This window comes from Centrocercus urophasianus, unplaced genomic scaffold, assembly GCF_019232065.1.
Source record: "Centrocercus urophasianus isolate 14NV4802_14NV808 unplaced genomic scaffold, USGS_Curo_1.0 seq_11, whole genome shotgun sequence".
Classification (NCBI taxonomy): domain Eukaryota; kingdom Metazoa; phylum Chordata; class Aves; order Galliformes; family Phasianidae; genus Centrocercus; species Centrocercus urophasianus.
The window spans coordinates 1108033-1130522 of NW_024884253.1; the positions used below are offsets into that span (position 1 = coordinate 1108033).

Below are 22490 nucleotides of genomic sequence, written 5' to 3' on the forward strand. Positions count from 1 at the left end.
GATCTTCACGCTAGGATGGAACAATGTTGTTTGTTTGTTTGTTTGTTTTCTCTCCCCTGGCCCAATGGAACTTCTATGCAGACCCACAATCCTCACCCCATCCAAGACACAAGAAGCGCTTGCGGATGATGCGGTTCCGTAACCGACCCGTCACGGCCATGTAGGACTGCCAGGCCTCGGTCAGCACCCAGCAGAAAGAGGAGAGGAAGAAGAAGTGCAAGAAAGCCGCCACCAGCGTGCATATCACCTGGAGAAAGGAGGAAAGGAGCACATATGAGAGGGGAGAAAGAGGAGAGAGGAGACAGGCAGGCGGAGGGAGCAGCTTCCAAATCGGGCTCTGGAAGGAAAGGAAGGTCACAGGGATCAGCAAAGGAAAAGACTTCTCAGGAAGAGGCAGCCTTCCCCTCGAGCTTTGACCTAGCATAGGATTGAAGTGTTTGTTTCAAATTTAAGCATTGCACAGAAACTGACTGTTCTTAAATGAGAGCTCCAAGCCTGTGTTTAACTATTTTCATACAACGATAGAATATCCCAAGTTGGAAGAGACCCATATGGATCACTGAGTCCAACTCCTGGCCCTACACAAGACCACCCAAAATTCAAACCCTATGTCTGAGAGCAGTATCCAAATGCTCCTTGAATTCTGGCAGCTTGGTGCCATGCCCACTGCCCTGGTGAGCCTTCCATGTCCACCACCATTTGGTGAAGAACCTTTTCCTGATCTCCCACATGACCTTCCCTGACACATCTCCATACTGAAGTTTGAATCCATGCCTTGTCCTTGTGCTGTTTGGCTTCAGCAGTATACATTTATTTTCCAGTGATCAAATCAAATCCCTGATGCTTTCAGAGAGGATGGAGCAGTTATTAAGCTGTGCACTAATCTCAGCTCAAAAGGATTGCAAAGCACCGTACCATCGGTGCTTTGCAGTAATGAAATCAGAGAAAGGCAATTCAGACTGGGAAAGATGGCTCTTTGCAAAGAAACATAGTTAAGGTGTGAGAGCTGGGGTAAAAACATGGCTGGTAGGGGCTTGGTAAGGGCTGAAAGCATGATTTGTCCAAGAGCACGTAGCTACTAGAAAAAAAGGGGGGGGGGGGGAGGGGAAGGAAAAATTAATGAAATGGCAGAATAAATTTCATAATGGTGAGCTCTATAACTTGGCAAGGAAATCTCTCAAGGGACACAGAGAGAGCTCAAGCCATTTAAAATTAAACTAGGGAAAGTACTAGCAAATGCATTATGGAGAACAATCCTGTAGCGGCGGGGAGATGGGCTGGAAAGCTGACAAGCTCATCTTTGTTTTTAACTCAGCAAACCCAACTCATTCACTGGTGCAAATTGGTGCCGCTCTGTTAACTCTGCCAGGGCTATGCTTAATTTGCACCATTGGAGAAGAAGAAACTGTGAATGAACGTGAAACAAAATGATGGAGAGAAACTCCCAAAGAGAAGGGAGAGCAAATAAACTTTAAAAGTGACTCTGGGTGAAAAAAAAAAATTGGCTTAAGGCATTGAGGACAGATGGGGGTGGGAGTGAATAGCAAAGAATTTCTGCGCTTTGAGTTATATCAGGAAACGTGGACTTTGGGTTTACGGTCACTGAACCTTCCTCTTTTTTTATCCACCAGCATCTTTCAGCAGAGAGCTCTCATGCATCGAGCATCTTTTATCATGATTTTATTGAATTGCCCTCAATTCATACACTGGCACTGACAGACATTATCAGAAGTTGGGAACAAAAGTTAGACATTGCGTTCTTTGAGACAGGAACTGCCTTTTCATTCCGTATTTGTATTTGACACAGAAACCTTTGGTATTCTGCCTGCAAGTACATGACAGTTCACTACAAATAGCCCAGCTCAATGTGATAATTTGAAGTAATTTTCATGTTTTCAAAAGAATCTTCCAAAGGTGGTTGCTATGCATCAGCTTACAGCAAACAAGTTAGTTCCAGGAATGTACTTCAAGAAATGTATATTTTACAACTGTTTTTTTTTTTTTTTTTTTTTTTTTTTAACTACTGCCAGAAATGACAGCATCAGTTTATCTGAGCTGATTTTGTTCTGCATCAGCAGAGTTTTTCTGCCCTCTTTGCCAGCAGTTTGTAAAGGGGAGAAAAGACGTCTGCTTTCCATTTTTCCACCTGAGACATTTATTTTCCAGAAATACTCACTCAACTAGGTAGTTCTGAGGGAAAGGGGAAAAGAAGAGAGAGGAGCACCACAAAAACAATGCACATTTATGACAGTGAATGGCCCTCATTTAAAATCCATTAAAAACAAGCAGATAATTTTACTCAGATTTGGGAAGAAGAGAATTTTCCCTCTTGTTTTCCCAATTTCCCCAAGGAGATATGGTTGTAAAGGCCATTAGTCCTTGTTTTTCTAAAAGAGGAGAAATTTGCTTCCATCCAGCACATAGCCCCATCTTTGAGATACACTGAATTCATTTCTTTTGTATCACATTATTGCTGACTGTAATTTTTTAGCCTTTTCCTGGGTCTTTCATCTTTAAAAAGCGTAGCAAATCCAGGTGTGGAGTCTTGCCTTTGAGGTTATGCAGACGAAAATGACGGGAGTATTTGGCATTTCCCAGGAAACTAGTACTGTAGAAATTCTCCTAGTGTAACTGCAATTATAATTCAATCACTAATATTTTAGGAAGCTCCACTATCAATGATTGAATGTGAATAGGTTCCAAATTTACAGTCTTTCATCCCTTCTTTGTTCAGTTTTCTTTCTGTGCTCTGTGATAGAGACTGTTTACTAGACAGCAGAGTGGAATCCCAAGAATAACCTTTCTATTTATGGTGTTTCATGCATATGTATGTCCAAAGAACTAATCTGCCTCACGCAATTAGAGCCGGGAGCTTTGAATCCTCACTAACAGCTCTGACACTTAACATCCAAAGCAACTATGAGAAAAAGTGTAAGAAGGAAACTGAGCTCCCAACTGTTGTTAAGGAGATGGGAGAGGGTTAACAATATCCACCTCCTATCCTGGAGTGAAGAAGGATAACCAAATAGGAGGTCCACTCATGGTCGGACATGATGAGCATCTCTCAGTCTTCGTTCTATGAAAAGTTGCTCCTCGCACACACTTGGGGTTGCAATGCACCCTTAGAATAGCAATACAGAGCTGATCACCCTCTTCTCAATTCTCGCTCCAGGCAAACCATGCTGACCATGAAAGACAGTTCTGCTTTGCAATGCTTCTGAACAGTGTTGGTTTAAGAGCAACAGGGCCACTTGTCTGCATCTCCCCAAACTTTTCTCCACAGGTATGACTCAAGTAGCTGTAAAGCTTTCTTTAAAACATCACCCTGCTCTGACCTAAAAGGCCTCGCATAGCAATGAATCTCTGTGATTCATTAAAGCCCGAGGCTTCTCTGCAGAAATGCTTCCAAAAGTGACAGCATGCTCTGGATGTCAAGGTCCAGACTCGAATAAATTGGCTGGTTACTGTTAATTAAAAGCTAAATTTTGATTTCTGATCGTGACTTCAGCAGCAGGAGGAGCTGGAAGACACTTTTGGCCTCAGTTTTCTGCTTAGAGGAGTTAATATGGCTGGAGCACTTGAAGAGCGAGGAAGATGTACAATAGGAAAATATTAAACATGAGCAGTGATTTGTTATGCTAGCTGCCAACAGAGAAAGTAATTTAGCTGGAGAAAAGTCATACAATAACATAACACCTCTCCATCTGCATCTCTAATGTGAAAAGCCATGATAGTACCCTGCAATCTATGCCCATGGCTTGAAAATCCATGCTCAGTTCTCATCTTCACTGCTCAATTGGCACTGTGACTTCCAAGTCTCTTGTGGTCTCAGCTCTGCAATGTGCATGATGTGCACAGCGACGCTTCCCACTCCAAGAAAGGTGTTCTTGGTGGCTGCTTTCCTTAACATCTGCCAAGTGCTTTAGGCTTGGAGCATAAACGTTGCTGTAGAAATAAATGTAATGCTGAGATGCTGAGTGTTATTGCTTTTTTAGCTCTTCCTCAATCTGTCTTCCTTTGTAATTTTTGGAAAATAAAACGGTTAAAGCCTCGCAAATAACCATGTTTTTTCACCGTGCCATGTGCCAGCTACTCTAGGCAGATATTCAAAAATATCACATTGGTTTTAATCAAAACCCTGAGGATGCTGACAAATTATCAAAGAGCGAGTGAGAGAAAATTGAAATCTGCCATTTAGTCATGTCTTTGACACGTCGCTAATTAACAGATGGAAGAAAAAAGAGGAAGCGCTGCTGAGCGGATTGTTTCAACGCTAAATCAGGAGCAAAGCAAACAAACAAACAAGGTCCAACGTATCTCCTACCTTATTCCGCGTCTGGGTCTGTCCGATCAGGATGAGAGCATTGGAGGAGATGATGGACAGGCAGAAGTTGATAAGAATGACCGAGCGCTCTGAGCGGATATACCTGCAGAAAGAGAAGAGGGGAAGGAGATCCACCCTGTTACACCTTGCATGAAGCCACTGGGCTTTACACAATCCCATGGTAAGAGACGGCCCACTTTCTTCAGATCTCGTGTGTTAAACAGACAAGTACAAGGCGAAAAAGGAGGAGGAGAGCTGTGGTGCACAGACCTCTCAATCCTCCCCATCAATGTTGGAGTTATGAGCATGAGCCAAAAAATCAGGGGCTAGCCTGCTCCCTACTCTAAACCTTTTCTAAAATAGTATTGAGTGCTGTAGTCCCCTTCAGCTCTGCTCACTTGGTAGGGGACTTGGAAAGGAGCTTAGAAGAAAACATACACGCAACACATGGAAAGATTCCCAAATAAGAAGAGCCACAAGCATGCTGGCGATGAAAGCAGGTTACGAACGCATGCATCTTCACAACAAAGTGCTTGTGATTCAGCATTCCCCTTTGTTTAACCTAACAACAGGTCCAGAAGTGAAAACAAATTGTGGTTGGTTCGGGTTTTTTTTTGTTTGTTTGTTTGTTTTTCCAGATGGAAAGGTTTAACGCTTCTCAAAACTAGGCCAAATATGTAGCTGTAACCGTGGGTCTGGGACATCAGGAATCCAAGTTAGGAAGTTGTTGCCTTCAGCACCTTGCAGGAGCAAGCCACTTGTCATTTCTCATTTATAATGTGCAGCACAGCACCAACTTGCTGCTGAAGTATGTGCACAGTTAATTCAAATGACTGGCTACAGAGGAAAATTTCTTTGAAGGTGCTTTTATGTATCTAATAAAATTAAAAGGGAATTGCAAAAGTGCAAGTCTTCAAGGATTGACTCAAGACCTGACCATAACCAACCCTTACACGTATGAGTAATCTCAGTGATGCAGTAAGTGCCCTGCCTGAATACCAGATGAGTAAAGAGTAGGAACGGATGTCTATAAAAATTAGAAACAGATCTATTAACCAGACAGCTCATCCCTGGAGGCTAATGCAGGATTATTTTGTATATTCCAGTACATCAACTATTTATACTAAGAATTTAATTTCATTAATTAATTTTAGCAAGAGTGTGTCAGTCACACTCTGGCTGTAGAGTCTGCATTTCTGACTGGTAGGACAAGATGAGTTTACTGCATATATGTATTGAGCCAAGAAAGAATCTGTGCTTTAGATCTATTGGAGACTGTGAAACTTGAATTTTAACTTCCCTGCTATTTTTCCTTCTAGATAAATACAAATGTTGAGAATATGTTTTTCTGGATACAAAAAAAACAGTCACTGATGAAAAGCAGACTCACTTTACATCAGCTTTGTTAGAAAACTGGTTTATAAGTAGTTCTTTCTTGAAACACACTCCAACCCCATAACGCATTTCAAAATTTAGGTTTCCAGCTCAGCTAGAAACTGGATTTGCTGCAAGTAAAACAAGCCTGGAGTTATTCCTTAGCCAGTTTGATCCCAGATTCTGCTGTTTTACTTGTTTCAAATACAATAGTAAGGGGCATCTGAATCTTACTCCATTTGTAGGATATCAAGCCATCAATCTTCGGATGTTCTGATTGTGTGAAGTAAAATATGTGTCAAATGTATAGTCAGCAGCTTCTATGGGATAGAAAGGGGGATTTGGACAATGTGCTGGTAAGAATGGGATGTGCTAAGTCTGTGTAGGAACACTATGGCATTAATGCTCATTTAGGAAATTTCCTCTGTTAAAAAAAGAAATAGTAAAAAATGAGTTGAGTGTAAATGTAGTCTGCATGTCAAAGTAAGGGGTTAATAAACAGCTGTTTTCACATTTTTTCCCCCCTGAAAAGCCTTTTCTTTCTCCATGCTTGCTGTTATCTACCAGAAGTTCCTGTTCCCCGGATCCCTGAACCTTCAAAAAATGAACTGTGAGTTGGCACCTTGTAGAATCAGAATATCAGAATAATTTAGCTTGGAAAAAAAACCCTCTGGAGTTGCCAATTCAATCCTCTGCCCAAACCAGAGCTGATTTCCAAGTCCTGTCATGTTTTTCAGGGCATTGTCCAATCAAATTTCAAAAATGTTTAAGAATGGGAAGTGCCATAACCTCTTCTGGGTGATTTGCTTCAGTTTTTAACCACTCATGGTGAAGAGCCATTTTTTCTTCAATCCAGTTGGAATTTTTCACGATGCAATTGGTGGTCTTTGCCCCTAAATCCTGCACTGTATCCATCTGTGAGTTTTATGACTCCACTTTCTCCATGTCTCCTCCTTAACAGACTTCTTCTCTTCAATCTACCCAAGCTTTCCTTGTTCCCTCTGCCTCTCCTTGAGCATTATTTTCTATTGCTCCTTAAACTGGACTCAATTAAGTTTGTTGATCTCTCTCCTGTATTGGGGGATATTGTGGGGTATTATGGAAATACTATTCCAGATGTGGCCTTAAAGAGAGTCAAGTAGAGGGGAATAACAATTTCCCTTGACCTGTTGGTTATATTACCAACAGGTTATATATATATAATTATATTATATATGAGTGCAGGCCTTCACTGTTGAACAGTTGCATTGCTGAGTTATGTATAAATTGTCACCAGCTGGATCCCCTGAGGCTTCTTTGGAGATATTACCAAGCCAGCCAGCCTCCAGCTTGTCCTGCTGCATGTAGTTGTTCAGTTCCAGGTGCAGAAGTACTCATTTGTCTTTGGTGTACAATTTCTCCAGCCTGTATCTCCAATTTGTTGAAGCTTGTCATTGCTGCTCTCCAGCGTATGAATCACTCTTTCCATATTGGTATAGACATCCAAGAACTTGCCAAGAGTGCCTTTTTCCCCATCATCCAGGCTGTTAATGAAGATATTAACCGATATTGGTCCTGGCACCAATCACTGAAAGATACTGCTAGTAACCAGCTGCTGGTTAGGCTTCAAATCTTTAACCATTACCCAGAGCCTGCATGAACTACAGCCAGCTTTTAATCTGCTTTAGCAGATTAATCCAATCCAAAATTCACTAGTTTGTTTACTAAGATGCCTGTGTCAAAGGCCTCGGTAATGACAAAATATACAATGCCCACTTCTCTTCAATATCCAAGCTACCAGCCATCCCATCACAGAAGGAAAGCAGGTCAGTCAGGTGCAATCTGTCCCTGAAAAATATGTGCTGTCTATTCCCAATCACTCTCTTGTCCATCATTTTGCTTGGAGAAAGTCTTTTTAACTATTTGCTCTTTAATCTTTCCAAAGTCTGTGAACAGACTGAACAGCAAGTAGTTCTGCAGATCCAACTCCTTGCCCTTTTTAAAGATGAGTATAACACTTCTTCAAACCACCTTGAACCTATCCAGATGATAGATACTGGCACTACTGTACAGCAAGCTCCATCTCAACACACTAATCATCCCATTTGAAGCCATGGGCATGCAAATATCTATTTTACATAGTTCTCAGTTTTCTCCTTCATGGTGATGCATAGTGACTTTTTTCCCCAGTTTCTTCTCCAAGATTCTGGGACCTGGGTCCATGGAAGCAAATGTTGGCAGTAGACCAAGATGAAGAGGGCAGTGATTAATTACCCTGATTTTCTCCATGTCCTTCTCCATCAGAACATGTTTCCTATTCAGCATTTCCTTGGATCATCCTTTAGTGCTGTCGTACCTACAGAAACCCTTCTTCATGCCTATCACGTCTTTTATCAGTTGCAAATAGAGCTGAGAACCAGCTTTCCTAATGCTTCCATACTGCTCTTTGTCAGCCTGACCTCACTACTGAACACTTACAAGCTATGATTCTTGCTTTTTTTTCCTGCATCACCTCTAGCTCAGAGATATTCCACAGAAGGAAATCAGGATTCCTATCCAGGACATTTGGCAAAAGAAGGCAGGAACTCATGGCAGAGATGGAAAACACGGAGGCCTTGATGCTTAGCCAGATGAGAGGTCTGCAGAGTGCTTTCTCACTATCCCTTATCTGCAACATGGACTGCCTTATTTATCAAAGCACACTGCGCACAGACACCAAAGCTTGGAAAACCTCTCACTGCAAATGCAGGGAGCTTCTGCTCTGGCCTGGGTCTTGTGGGATGTGGGGAAGCCCAAGACAGATGGAGAACATAGGAAAACCCTGCAGTTTGTCTCTCTGTATCCATTCTGCTCCCCTCTTCTCTGCAAACACTGAGCCAACTTTGCTTTCTTGTGGTGCTCCTACACATCCTTCTCCGCACAAACTTACTCATTCCTGCTGCCTTCCACTAGGACCACAGAGTGCCTTAGCCTCCCCAGCAAAATGCAGAGCTCTTGGGTTTAAAGCAAGCATTAAAAGCCACTTGAGAGCTTGCTGACAACCACTAAATCAATCTTCAGCCTCTATGGACAGGGAATGAAAAAAGCTTACACCGATATCTCTCAGCGATACAGCATTCATTCAGCTGCTGCCGTGCCCTACATGCTGACAGGCTGGTGGAAGAGCTATTTGATAGCAAGCATTGATCTCCATGCTATGGAAAGGTCACTCTGATTCCGGAGGCTGTTGAACTGCAGTTGGGTTCAGGGATGGAAAATGCATCAGGCTGCTTCTGAAACACCATCCTGTCAAGGAGTGGCACAGACCAAAGTGAAAAGAAGTACAGCTCTAAGTCATTCAATCTGTTCTGACCCATGAGCAATTCTGTTTCTCCCCACTTTTCATTTTTCAAGTCAGCTTTCAAGCGAGAAGATCTTTTTCTTATTATTATTTATTTTCTGAATGCCTCTGTTTTCCATACAGCTGGTGGAAAACATGGCCAACACACATGGTTTCCAGTTGTGACCTAGGACAACCATAACCAGAGGTAACAAGGGCACTTCACTTCTAAGGCCCAATGTGTCAACTGACCTCTCTGCCAAGGCTGCTAATAAGGCCAGAGATGGACCATCTGTAGCAGAGTTTTTGCAGCCATCTGTCTACTGGGAACTGGAGCGAGTCCACCAACAGGCCACCAACAGCCGCCAAACGGAAACAATGTCCAGCATGAAGTGAGACTGTGCCAAGTTGGCTGCCTCTGAAGCGATCACTTTCATCAAGAAACTCATGCTGGTCATGCTGATGGCTGAGTAGGTGCCACTAAGAAACAACCATTATTGGAGGTTTTGAATGGAACAAAACCATTTCCTCTTTGATATGCAGCCCAAAGTTGGGATCACCTCCTTTTTACTCTGCCTCTTGTTCTTCACCGTGTTCCTTTCCCCTTTTTATTTTGTCTTTCTATCTTTCTGCTTCCCATGTATAAACAAATCCTAGTTGGGTAAAATTCTGGGAAGGTTTCCAGATTGTCAGCCTCAGTGAGCCTATTCATCAGAAGAGGATCATACTCAAGCTGAGTCTATGTGTACATGCTCCAGATGCCTTTGTCCAGAGGTCTGAATGAGAAATTTCACAGCCAAAGCTCCCCAAAACAGCTGAGCTCTGGTGGGTGTGCTCCACAGAAGACTAAGCAGATAGGTAGTTTACTTTGATATGGCTCCTGTATTTTAGCAACAACAGCTGGAATAATACTGCTGATCCCCTTGTGAACATTCCTCCAGCTGCTGTCTGATAAACTGTATAACATCTAGGGACAAAACGAAGTGAAAGCCAGGAGATAATGTTGAATATGATGTTCCTGAGACCATTATTAGAAAAGCACATTCATGTCCAGCAGCTATGCCTAAAATAAAAAGGACACACAGAGTGCTCAGGGCTCAGCCACGGGAATGCTGTGAAATTCAGAAAACATGAAAACATGATCTACAGATAAGAAATGAAACAAACTCAGCGCACCAAAGAGAAATTCTAGAGATCACTTGATCATGCTTTACAAATATTTACACAGAGAGACTTAGGATAGAGAGCCCTTTAATCAAGATATATCTGGTCTCAGGATCACTTGGAAATGCATGTCCATCCCTTGCTAAATCAGAAATGCCCATTCAAGCCTTCCATAGACATGTCCCCCCATTCATACTGAACTTGATCATTTTGGGCGTAGGCATAGTAACACAAAGGCTGCAATTGGAAATTAAAAAGGGTATATTTTAAACAGGGCAGACAATTAACTTTACTGTCCTCAATGACAGTAAATATTGAGGGGCATGCTCCTGGAAGAAGACATATTGCATTACTCCAAATGACTCCGCCATGCTCCAAACTGATTCAACCTCATGTCTGAACTTAAGTTTCAGATCCTGAACTTATTTCTGATAGGAAAGAGAGGGTGAGACTCCAACACTTGCTCTTCACTCCTCTCTCCTAACTTTCCACTTGATCCTGACACCAGTGACACCAGTAAGTCACCTACCAGCGCTGCCCAGTGCTGCCCAGCCTGAGGAAAAGCAGGAGAGGACAAGGACTTGAGCAGATCCAATGATACCCCAGGCACGGAAAAACCTGAGTTCTAGATAAATGTTATTATGATCAGTCTTCAACTCAGAGCACTCACCATAATTAACTAGCCACTATCTGTCACAGTATCAATAATAGGTGCATTTTCTTTTTGCTCATTTTTAACTCTCTTGTCTCTTTCCTCTAATAAAGGGTAGAAAACATTATCTCAATTCACAAATCTAAAATGAATTTACCTTTTCCTTCCTACTAAGAAGAGTGATTTGAAAAGTGAGAGTCCTGCACTGATCTCTTCTCACAAAGGGTCATGAACAGTACATTCTTTGTAGCCATTCCTTTTTAATTTCATGGTCATTCACCTGGTTCTGATTTTCCTCTTTTGTTTATCTAGAGTAATGAAGCTCTCAGCATGTCTGCCACAAGTTTAGGAAAGGCATGGGTCTACATAGTGTAAACTCAGTTCTTGTGGAATGCTGTGAATCCCATGCATATCTTGGGTTCTCAGACTTGAAATAGTCCACCAACATGTATTTTACAGGGATGTGGGCCAATGTGGACCTTTGTTTAATACAACTCTCCTATAAAATCACTCTCACCCCTACGAAGGGGCACTTTAAGGTTGCATCTGATCTCCACATAGGTGTACAGGAGCTCTTTGAAATGCGATGTATCAAGGAATCTCATATACATCTGAAGCCAAAGGCAGAACAAAGCTAAGGGATTAGAGAATTGTTTAGCCCACAAGATGTAACACTTCTTCACAGTCCACACTTAAGCTCCTGAAAAGTACTGTTAGTACTTCGGGCCAGGTGTTTTCATAATGGATCAAGGATGTTTTGATGTTATCAAAGACCCAGCCCAAAATACCTTGAAGCAACTTGCCTGCCAGGAGGCAGTGCACGTCCACCTCTCTGCAAACAAGGTTTCCTGGGCTATATAAAGGCATAGAAAACAGCACACACAGCTTTTGAAAACAGAACAATGAAACTACATGAGGTCATAATACTCATTTCACTGTACTAATTTCTCTGGCACTAAAAGGAAAGAGTAATGCCAACTAAGCCACCATGATGACTTTTTACAAGACCCACTCATTACAAAGTAGTTCTTCCTCAGGCAACAGACACCCAAAATGGGACAGCAAAACCTCCAGAATCCATGCAGATCAAGAGACAGTTACTTTCCCCAGTAAGAAGAGAAAAGAATGAAAGCCATACCTCCAAACAGAGACATAAATGATAATCAACAGCAAAAGTGTCAGCGAAGATACTCCACAGCCTACAATTAACGTGACAGAAGGGACCAGCACCTTTTCCATGTTCTGAAAGAGAGAAAGTAACACATTAAAAAAACAAAACAAAACAAAAAGATGATGAAGATGCTCAGCAAACGCTACCAGCTCAATTTCGTGGCAAGAACTTTTCTCCTAATTGTCTGATTATACATCAACTCAATCAACATTCACATCACACTACACATACATTTGTAGAGGAGAGAGGCCCATGAGTTACTTCAGGTTGACCCTGTCTTTCTTTGGACTTCACTCTGCTCCCACACACACCAGTGTTAAATTTGGGTTTAAAAATCTGATATTCGTAGTGAGGTGTGTAAAAGTCACAGGTTTGCAAGAGGAGATCAGACCTTTCACATCCAGTGCGGAACTTCAAAGATAATTAATGAGGAAACAGCAGAAAGCTCTGCCTACACTAGAACGATTACAAATGAGTTCTTCTGGGAATGGCTGTTGCTGAAGCTTGGAGGATGAAAAGAAGGTGAAAATCTTCCACCGACTACAAACATCCATCTGGCAAGGGAGGAGCTGAAGCAAGCAAAGGAAAAATAAGATGTATATCCTCCCCAGGGAGCAGCATCTAGTCATACCATACATCACTTCACTGCTCTTATGCTACTTGACAAGGCATTTCTTCATATGCAGGGATTTTTACGGAAAATGCTGGCATGCAATGGTTCTCCTTTGTTGTCAACACGAGAGATCTGCCACTGACCACACCTTGCAATACCAAGAACAAACACGTGTTGTAACTACTCCTAATCTAGTTCTCTGCATTCCCTGGGACTAAGTCCATAACCAGCTACTATATGCCAGAGACTAACATCACTAAACTCCCCTTGTTCTTAGGATCTCTTTCCCACTTGGTTTCCTCAGCTGCAGGCTTTTTATTCAGCACGTTTCACATTTCCACATCAGTGATCTCTGCTGGAGAGAGGACAGAGAAGCAGGGACCCCACCATGCAGCAGATGTACCAGAGACCCTCCATTTAAAGTGATTAAGCAGTACACAAAGGTGTGGGAGCACACAGTCAAGGTTGTCATTAGATTGGCGCAGTACCAATACCTATTGCCGCAGCTATGGAAGTGAGATGGTTTCTGACATAGCAAGAGCTCAAGGTAGAAAAAAAAAAAAATTAAAAAAAGAAAAATCAATTACGCATGAATTTGGGAATGGAACAGGCAGTCCTCTGAGGACTTGTCCAGACTATTTTGTTGGCAGGCATGAGGCTGCTCAACCTGAACCTCCAATCAGCAGGACATCATGAAGCAGAGGTTACTGCAGCTCTGTTCCAGGCTACTGAGCCTTCTGCAAAGCAAAATATATTAGGCAAGGTTCGGTGCTGTGCTTATATGGAGTCTGGCCAACTCAACACATGGGCAAAGCAAATATGTCTGTTGACTGAAGGCCTACAGTTAGATTTACTCCACAGAGCCCACTATGAAGAAGGGATGAACCTCCCCAGTATATTTTTTTCTGAGTTGAACTATCCTGACAGTTTGAAGGGCTTGGTAAGATCTTCCTTGCCTGCATATTTCAACCAAAAGCACTTCTCGCATTTTGAATAATCTCAAGGGGGCAATTAACGAGGAACAAAACTTTCACCACAGAGCTGCCATGAACCCCTCAGGGGCTATTGGGAAGGCTGGCACAAGACCTTAAGGGATCTAAGACAAAACGTAGCGATGAATTCAAAGGCTTGAATACCCAACTGGGTTTATACATCCAAAGGAGTAAAGGCAGCTTGTGGGATTTTTACTCAAAGCTGACTGGATACAGATCAGTTGCAGACTGGAAGCCACACTGAATTGCAGTGTGGTGCTAACTCTGCAACATTTCCTTCCTGCTCATCTTATTAACTCTGACATGTCAGTAACTTAACATGACTGTATGGCTTCACTGAGTTTCCTTCATGAAACAGGAGGCTTGGGATTCTCGGAATCTAACACCATACATCTTATGCAAATCCATACATACCAATGTTCTGGATGCTGAACCTAATTCAGATTGCAGAAACAGTGGGACTAGATTTCAGGCAATGACTCAGTCCTTTGAATTATGAGCAATTGTGTATAAACATGGAACAACATGGCAATGAGCCTCGTCAGTCCTCATCAATCCTTGTCTACCTGGACTTGAGCGAGGCCTTTCACGTGGTCCCCCACTACATCCTTACCTCCAAATTGGAGGGATGTGGATTTGATGGGTGGACCACTCAATGGATAAGAAACTGGTTGAAAGGCCGCAGAGAGATTGGTCATCAATGGCTCTATGTCCAGGTGGAGGCCGGTAATGAGTGGCGTCCCCCAGGGGTCTGTCTTGGGACCAGTGCTCTTTAACATCTTTATCAATGATATCGATGACAGAATCGAGTGCACCCTCAGCAAGTTTGCTGACAACACCAAGCTGAGTGGTGTGGTTGACACAGTAGAAGGAAGGGATGCCATTCAGAGGGACCTGAGTTTTGCACTTGGGTCGGAGGAATCCCAGGCAGCCATACAGACTGGTGGGAGCGGTCCTAGAGAGCAGCCCTGTGGAGATGGGTCTTGATAGATGAGAAACTTAACATGAGCCATCAATATGCCCTTGCAGCTTGCAAGGCAAATGGTATCCTGGGCTCCATCAAAAGAGGGGTGGCCAGCACAGACAGGGAGGTGATTGTCCCTCTCTACTCTGCTCTTGTGAGGCCCCATCTGGAGTGCTGTGTCCAGGTGTGAAGCCTCCAATACATAAAACACAGGGAGCTGTTGGAGAGGGTTCATAGGAGAGCCACGAAGATGATCAGGGGACTGGAGCACCTCCCCTAGGAAGACAGGCTGAGGGAGCTGGGCTTGTTCAGCCTGGAGAAAAGAAGGCTGTGGGGTGACCTCATTGCAGCCTTTCAGTACCTAAAGGGAGCCTACAAACAGGAGGGGAATCAACTCTTTGAAAGGGTTGATAACTGCAGGACAAGGGGAAATGGTTTTAAGTTGAGGGAGGGGAGATTTGGGTTGGATGTTAGGGGGAAATTTTTTATAGAGAGTGCTGGAACAGGCTGCCCAGAGAGGTTGTGGATGCCCCTACTCTGGAGATGTTCAAGGCCAGATTGGATGAGGCCCTGCATGTGGCAGGGGGGCTGGAGATTCATGATCCTTGAGGTCCCTTCCAACCCTGGCCATTCTGTGATTCTGTGAATCCATCCAGCAAGGTTCTGCATCTTCCCTCACCTAGAGCTTCCTGAAATACTTCCAAAAAAGGCTTCAGTTCACACATTGATTCTTCCTCTTAACCTCTATGAAGACTTGTATCACTGAGATTTTTAACTCATGTGACTCTATTCACACTAAGAGAATTTACTCCTGCCAAATATTTGTTGAAGGCTAGAAGCTGTTTTCAGGGGGAAGTAGGTAAACACAAAGCAAGAAATTTCAGGGAAAATATTAACCTTTCAAATTGTCTCTCATTTAAAAAAGTTGAAACTGGACACGTTCTGTGTGCTGTGAGTGCTGAAATATTGTATCCTGCTCGTTATAAATTGATATGTGGAGGGGAATCTTCTGTGAACAGAAGTTTCTGATTTAGTCAGGATGTGGAAAAGAGATGCAATCTCTGGCACAAAATCACAGCTTCTCCCTTCGCCATCTCTGTTTTGCTTGCTTCCTGCAGAACCCAAGTTACCCCACCTCAGAGATGGTTGTGATAAACTGGGGAACACAAGCTTCTCAGACGTGGCCTGGTTTGTGTTCTCTCATTCCAGTCTCAACCCTCTTTTCTCTCCCTGCTCCTCGCTTTCGGCAATATGAGTTCACATCACACAAACGATGGCCCGGGATGATCATCGATTGTGACATTTGATTTAAGTAGGTCTTGTCTCACTGACTTTTCATGGGTAACTGGATAAAAGTCAGGGAGGAGCTCCATTAAAGCAAAAAAAAAAAAACAAAAAACAAATAAATCAAGACATGCAACTCACGCCATCTGAGAGCAACATGAGAAATTGAGTTTGGATTTTAATGGATGAGTAGAGTTTATCCCAGCACTCAAAACACAATAACCTTAATTCCCCTCACTTCCACATCCTCTCTGACCCCTTCATCCAGCCAGCTCTGTTGGTATTGTGAGAGTGGATAACTATAAAAAAACACTGCCTGTAGTAAGAGATACTTCTTTGGGAATAAAACATCCTAAAGGCTTAGGCTTTATATCTTAGAATTCTGCTTTCTTTTTACATTTTTAAGATTTCTCTGTCCTCTTCGTCTTCCTTCCCACCTCCTACACTTCTTCCCTTTGGCAAATGAAGCATCATTTGTTTTATTTCTTCTGATTAATTAAACCCCCTGACAGAAGGTGGTTGGATGCTGTGGGATCTGAGGCTGGCAAGGAAAATTTCCTTGGAGGAAGAAGAGGGGAAAAAGAAAGACTGATTTAAAAAGAAATAGTAATACCAACAGAATGACATCAAGGGGGTCTTAAAGTGAGAAAGAAAGTCTTACAGGAGTTTCCCAACATCACAGCTGAGGAATAAAGTCATTGCTTGCAAAGGACAGACTCAGGGGGTCCACGTGCTTGGACAGAAGATGGTCCCAAATGGCCCAGCCCTGCCTCTTTCACCTCCCCATGTCTCCTGATGCATGGCATTTGGAAGCATCTCAAAATGCAGATGAGACTGTTCTCCTATGGAACTGGAAAAGAAACCTTTGCCTGGGCTGGGTAGGAACAGAGTCTCAAGTCCCACGACTCTGTCAGCAAGCATGACAAAGGAGGAGAAAAGCAATCAGTGACATCAGCTAGGATGGAAATAACGAGTGCTACTGCCTGGGGCTCTTTGCTGTCCTGCCGCTGCATCGCTCTGCCTAACAGGGCAGAAGGACACTCCTTCACAATTTTGCTTTGCTTCCTTCTTCTTTTCTATTTCGTCCTCTTCCTTTCTCAGTCCTTTTTTTTCCCCTACTTTTTCTTCCTTTCTCCCTTAATTTGACCATTTTTCCATGACTGCTTTCCTGCCTTTTCTTTTCACTCTTAACACTCCTCTCTGGCTCTCCTCCCTCTGCATTCTCATGAAAGACATGTATGTCTTTCTTTCCTCCCCTTAGTTTCTGCACAGCACTGAAAAGTGACTGCATTTGAGCTGTGCTTGTTCCATTACTCTGCTCTGGCTCCAGGGTCAAACAGGCTCCCATTAGAACAAAGTCAAAAATGGTATTTCTTAATGCCATGCAGTTTGCCTGAGACCTCACAAGCAAGCTGTTCTTTTTGCTTTCCCCATCTTTGATACTGAGAAAGGCTGAACAAACTCTCTATAGGTATGACAGCCTACTAATAAAGTCACTGATTAAATTATTTATTTTTCTCCCAGTTTAAATGCAGACATCGGGAACTTAAGGTGCTACGCTTTGTTTTTATGAATATGTTTGCAATTCAGAATCATTGCCTTGAGCCTGACTTCTAGCATATTTGAAATTAAAGATTCATGAAAATAGAGAACTGCAGAAGTATGGGTTGCAAGGGACATCTGGAGGCTTCTAACACAACTTGTGGCTTGGAGCAAGACTATCACCAGCCTTAGGTGAGGTGAGTCATGGCAATGTCCATACTGAAAGACCATACTATTCTGCCTGTGAAAATATTTTCCTACTATCCAAATCTTCCAAGCTATGGCTTGTGATTCTTGCCCTGTTATATCATCACACACAAGTGAGGAGTTTGATTTTATCATTTTGCAGCTGTCAATCTTAATGCCTGTGGGCTGTGGTTATCTTCCTCTCTGTAAGACCAAGTCCAGCACCCTCTACCTTTTCTCACAAGTCATAAGCAGTGAGGCTCATTCTACTCTTCTAAAAAAGAAATAGACCTAATGCATATGCTTTACTCCAAGAATTGTTCAGAAAACATTTTTGTGCCACTAGACTAAAGGGTTTTCACAATTCTTGAGCAGTTTTTAAAGCCACATTCTGTTGATTTTGTTGCTGGTTGGACAACTTTCAAAGCAGAGAGCTATCAAAGAGTTGTTAAAATTGCTGGAGAATAATGCTTTTACCAGTACTCATGAAAGTGATAGTTTTCTGAACAAAGTGGTTTATGTCATTGCTGTAAGAAAACAACCTAAGACGAATGAATGAATGGTGGATGTCCTTGACATCCATGAAAAAATCTTGAAAATACTTTTATCCCTTTTTGGTTAGATTCTAGGTTTCTCATTCAGGGTCAGGCTTTTTCTGTTACCTTGGTGGCACAGAGGTAACAAAGACAGGTGTAAATCTATGAGCAAGATTTGAATGTGATGGATCTCCAGTGTCATCTCCAGCTACCACCCATCAGCTGCTGTTCATAGCCCAGCTCCCTGGCCCCAGGCTATTCTTCCAGCGTAATATGCAGTATCTTCATCTTCAGCCTTCATCTGAGTAAGAACAAGACTCTGGATACAATTCAGCTCATGGTGCTGTTGCTGATGCATGTATCCACCTCTGAGGATTCTGCAGAGCCCAAAGGAGTAAAGCCTTGACCCTTCCTGTTCATATCCCATCCCCTAGCACAGGAAGGTGCTGTTCATATGCCATTGCTCACGCTGTGCTCAATGAAAGTAGCATGGACACCCAGCTATCCAGTTGCAGGGGTCCATGCCAGCTGGTGAGGCCCATGGTGAAATTACAGGTATAGAAGGCTCTGTTTTCATCTCCTGGGAAGACGTGCTTCTTACACTGGTTATTGTTGGTCTGCTCTGTCCCACAGAGCAGACATTGAAGCTTGTGTTACCAGAGGAGAAATTTCAGCTTGTGTCATACACACTAATAAAAATTCTGCTAGGGATGGGAGAGAGGAAAAGCAGGGCCCCAAAATACAAGCAGTATCAAGGATTTAGTGAAGACAAGACTGGGATCACACTGAAAGGAGATGTTTTGGTGAGTCAGAATTAGCAGTAGCCCTACAGGGTTCATTTAATTCAGAGCAGAGGAGCACTGAGAAGGCACCAAAGTATCTTCCAACCTCTGAGGAAGGCTTTGAGATCCCTGCAGAAAAATCTCTCAGTGGTGTCATTAACAAATAATTTCCTTGCAACTTCTTTTCCAACATCTTCCCCAGCTCAGCCCATGTCATTGTGAGAGAGATTGAGGGGATTAGTACCTCATTTTGCTACCTTCATATCATAACTACCATCTTCTCATGTCAAAACTAATAAGTGCCCATTATTGGGAATGTATCTGTGGAACGGAGGGCTACTTTTATGTAATTTGGCCAGTCTAAGAGGCAATTTTGTGTAATTGCAGTACACAAAAATCACCCAGAGAGATACCTTAACGTGTTACTATTTATTAACTGCTAGCTCTTCACTTGGTATTGAGTCTGCTCTCAAGATACAACATGGCAATCTGCATTTAGTAAACAGCCTTGACGAAGCTCTCAGGGCAGAGGAGTGGTCACATAACCGCTCGTTAATAGGAACTGTCAGGATAATTTCCTTCAGCCTGGTGGAGAATTACGGGAGTTAACAGCGCGCATTATCTACCTGCCAGTCATCAGCAGAGCAATCAGCTTGCTGCTGCTGTTTCGACTACCAGAATGCATTCCCAAGCCCAGAATGTGAAGTCCTGATAACAAGGAGGGCTGGATCATGACTGTATTAATACTAGGGAGTATTCTCCTGCCCAGCCAGATGTTCTTAAACATTCCTCATTTCTGGAGGTGTTCAAGGTCAGGTTGAATGCAGACCTGGGCATCCTGCTCTGGTGGTTGGCAATCATGCCTATGGCATGGGAGCTGAAATTATTTTATCTTTGAGGTCCCTTCCAACCCAAACCCTTCAGTGATTCTGATTCTTAGACACAGGGAATAAGCTCTTTGACATGAGGGTGGTGAGGTGGTGAGGCACTGGAACAGGTGGCCTAGAGATATTGTGGATGCCCCATCCTTGAAGTGTTCAAGGCCAAGTTGGATGGAGTTTCAGCAGCCAAAACTAGTAAGATGCCCTTGTCCATGGCAGGGGAGGTACAATCTTGTAATCTTTAAAGGTCCTTTCCTACCCAAACCATTTTACAATTCTATGATTTTCACTAAATAGCCCATTACTATTATTTTAAAATACACAATTTTATTCCTTCACCATCCTTTTCCCACTGCAAAACTAGTGAAACCACTGCTTAATGAGTCTCTGCTGAATATCAACATCCCTCTGCAAGCCACAGACTGGGAACCAGCATGCTGAGCTTGGGGATGACCAGCAAAGAGCATGGGGTCTATTCCCAACTTGCCTGCAGGTCAACTGTATATGCACAGGTCCATTATATAGGCCAATCTTTTCAACGTCCACTCAAACGATCTGCTTCAAACTGAAAACACAGCCCTTAACTTCTCAGGGGCTTATTTTAAACCCTGTAAATGGAAGAGAATAATAGCACATTCCCTCTCTCTTCCAGAGCTTAATTCAGCTTGGATTTTTGATATGTGTAAATGCCTTCGGGGGTTCCTGGAGCTACATCAGGACAAGCAAATACAAGCATCTCTCTCTCTGCTGTGCAATATTAACACGGGGAGGTATGAAGAAGAGAGAGGAGAGAGTTTTTTGTTTAACTGTTTGTTAACTAGCCAGTCAGAGTTCCTGTTTTTTAAAATCCTTGCTTTTGTGCACCCAGTAAGGCTCATCCTGCTTCAGCCTTTCCCTTTAAAGCACATTTTACATTTCAGAAGAGAAAACAGAACCACTTTTCACAAACACATATACATGAAAAAGGCTGATAATAACCAAATACCTCTATGGGTACACTCTCCTTTCTTCTGAGAGAAGGCAGAGGCAGATAGAACCTCATTCAGAGTATGCAATAGTATCATCAAATGCACTGCAGTAAGCAGTAAAACGTTATCTTGTTATGTCTGTAATTGAAAATACGATGGTCCAGGATGCATCTGGCCCATGTCACCTTGGAACAAAGTGATGTGGCTTAGTTAATGTTCATACAAGCTCAAGGTTCTAAGCAGAAGGGTCTTATCTGTACTGCCTTGTGGAATGTCCGTGGACCACTGCATTCCTGGGCCATCCCTGGGCATTGCTGGAACAAGCCAAGAAACAGTAATAACAATTATGCAGTGGGAGCAATTAAAGGGCAGTGATAGAGCCTTTGTTCTGTACTTTGATACTATTAATACAACTATGATTACTAGTATTATTTTAGAGTATGGACATATGATCAGTGTCTAAAGATATTAAAAATGAGCCTCCTTCATTGCTTCTCTATAGTCTGGATTGTTCCTTCTCTGTACTACACAGAGGACAGTCAGTTCAAAGTCGATAAATGATTTACAATGCCTATCCACGCATTGCTCATCATGTTCTGCTTCCACTACTGTGTCCTCAGCTCGACTAACTTCCTAGCAGTAGCATGCAGCCCCTTGCAGGGAAATGTGTAAGATTTACACACATTTAAAAAAAAAAAAAAAAAAAAAAAAAAAGAGAGGGAAAAAAATAATACTGTGGCAGACTGGGAATTGAAAGTGAGGGGGGAATCCAGACTGTGTTTATCCTGTTTTAAGCCATATTTTGGTTCCATGCCAGATGACAGCATTTCACCAAATTATTCCAAAACAACCCGCTGTTTGTTTTACTCCATCGGTGTCGTGCTGGTGAGTAATGCCAGACCGGCAGTTTTCCCTACAGAACAGGCAATACTTATCCTCCCTGACTTGGCCCTGGAGAGAAAACCATCAGGGGAATATCTGGCAGCAGGCAGAAACGAGGTATCTAGAAGATCTAAGGGAATGGCATGGATCTGCATCAGGGGAGGTCAGGTTGGGTGTTAGCAAAAGATTCTTCATGGGGAGGGTGGTGGGCATGGAACAGGTTCCCCAGGTGGTGATCACAGCCTCAAGATGCCAGAGCTCAGGTAGCATTTCAACAATGTGCCTGAACATAGAGTTTGCATTTTGGGTGTTCCTGTGTGGAGCCAGGAGTTGGACTCAGTGATCCCTGTGGGTCCTTTCCAACATGGTATTCTATGTTTCTATGATAAGACTTCTGCTAGACATGCTCATATGGAGAACAAATTCCTGCCTTCCTCTTCCTCTTTTATCACTATTGCCCATTAAAGGCTAATTTTTAAGGAAAAGCTTCATCCAAAACATGAGCCATAAGCACTTCTGCAAATATTGGACAAGACATCCCTAAACAATTTAATTAATTCCTTTTAATTATTGCTTGTAGCTGTGATTCCTTTCCTGTAAGGACCAGGAAGAAGCTTCCCATCTTTCACTGCTCAATCACTGAAAATGTCTGCACTGGCAATGGTTCCTGATTCAGACTAAGGTTGAACCAGAAATCTTGAATTTAAAGATTTGCCTGGAGACATTCAAGGTCAGGCTGGATGGGGCACTGGGTAACTTGATCTAGCTGTTGGTGTCTCTGTTCTTTGCAGGGGAGTTGGATGAGGTAGACTTCAAAGGTCCCTTCCAACTCAAATGACTCTATGATTTCACATTTCCAAGCCATTATTAGTCTTCC

At 42.8% G+C, this 22490-nt stretch overlaps 1 protein-coding gene across 1 annotated transcript in view; it reads right to left on the minus strand.

Annotated features, from left to right (window-relative positions):
* The window catches only part of ADGRB1 (adhesion G protein-coupled receptor B1), an 86311-nt gene that overhangs the window by 54591 nt on the left and 9230 nt on the right, over positions 1 to 22490 (minus strand). Inside the window, exons 2-4 of the mRNA XM_042839713.1 lie at positions 11951 to 12054; positions 4325 to 4427; positions 97 to 247 (exon numbers count right to left, since the gene is read on the minus strand). Coding sequence (XP_042695647.1) covers positions 97 to 247; positions 4325 to 4427; positions 11951 to 12054 — 358 coding nt within the window. The remainder of the gene's footprint in view (positions 1 to 96; positions 248 to 4324; positions 4428 to 11950; positions 12055 to 22490) is intronic.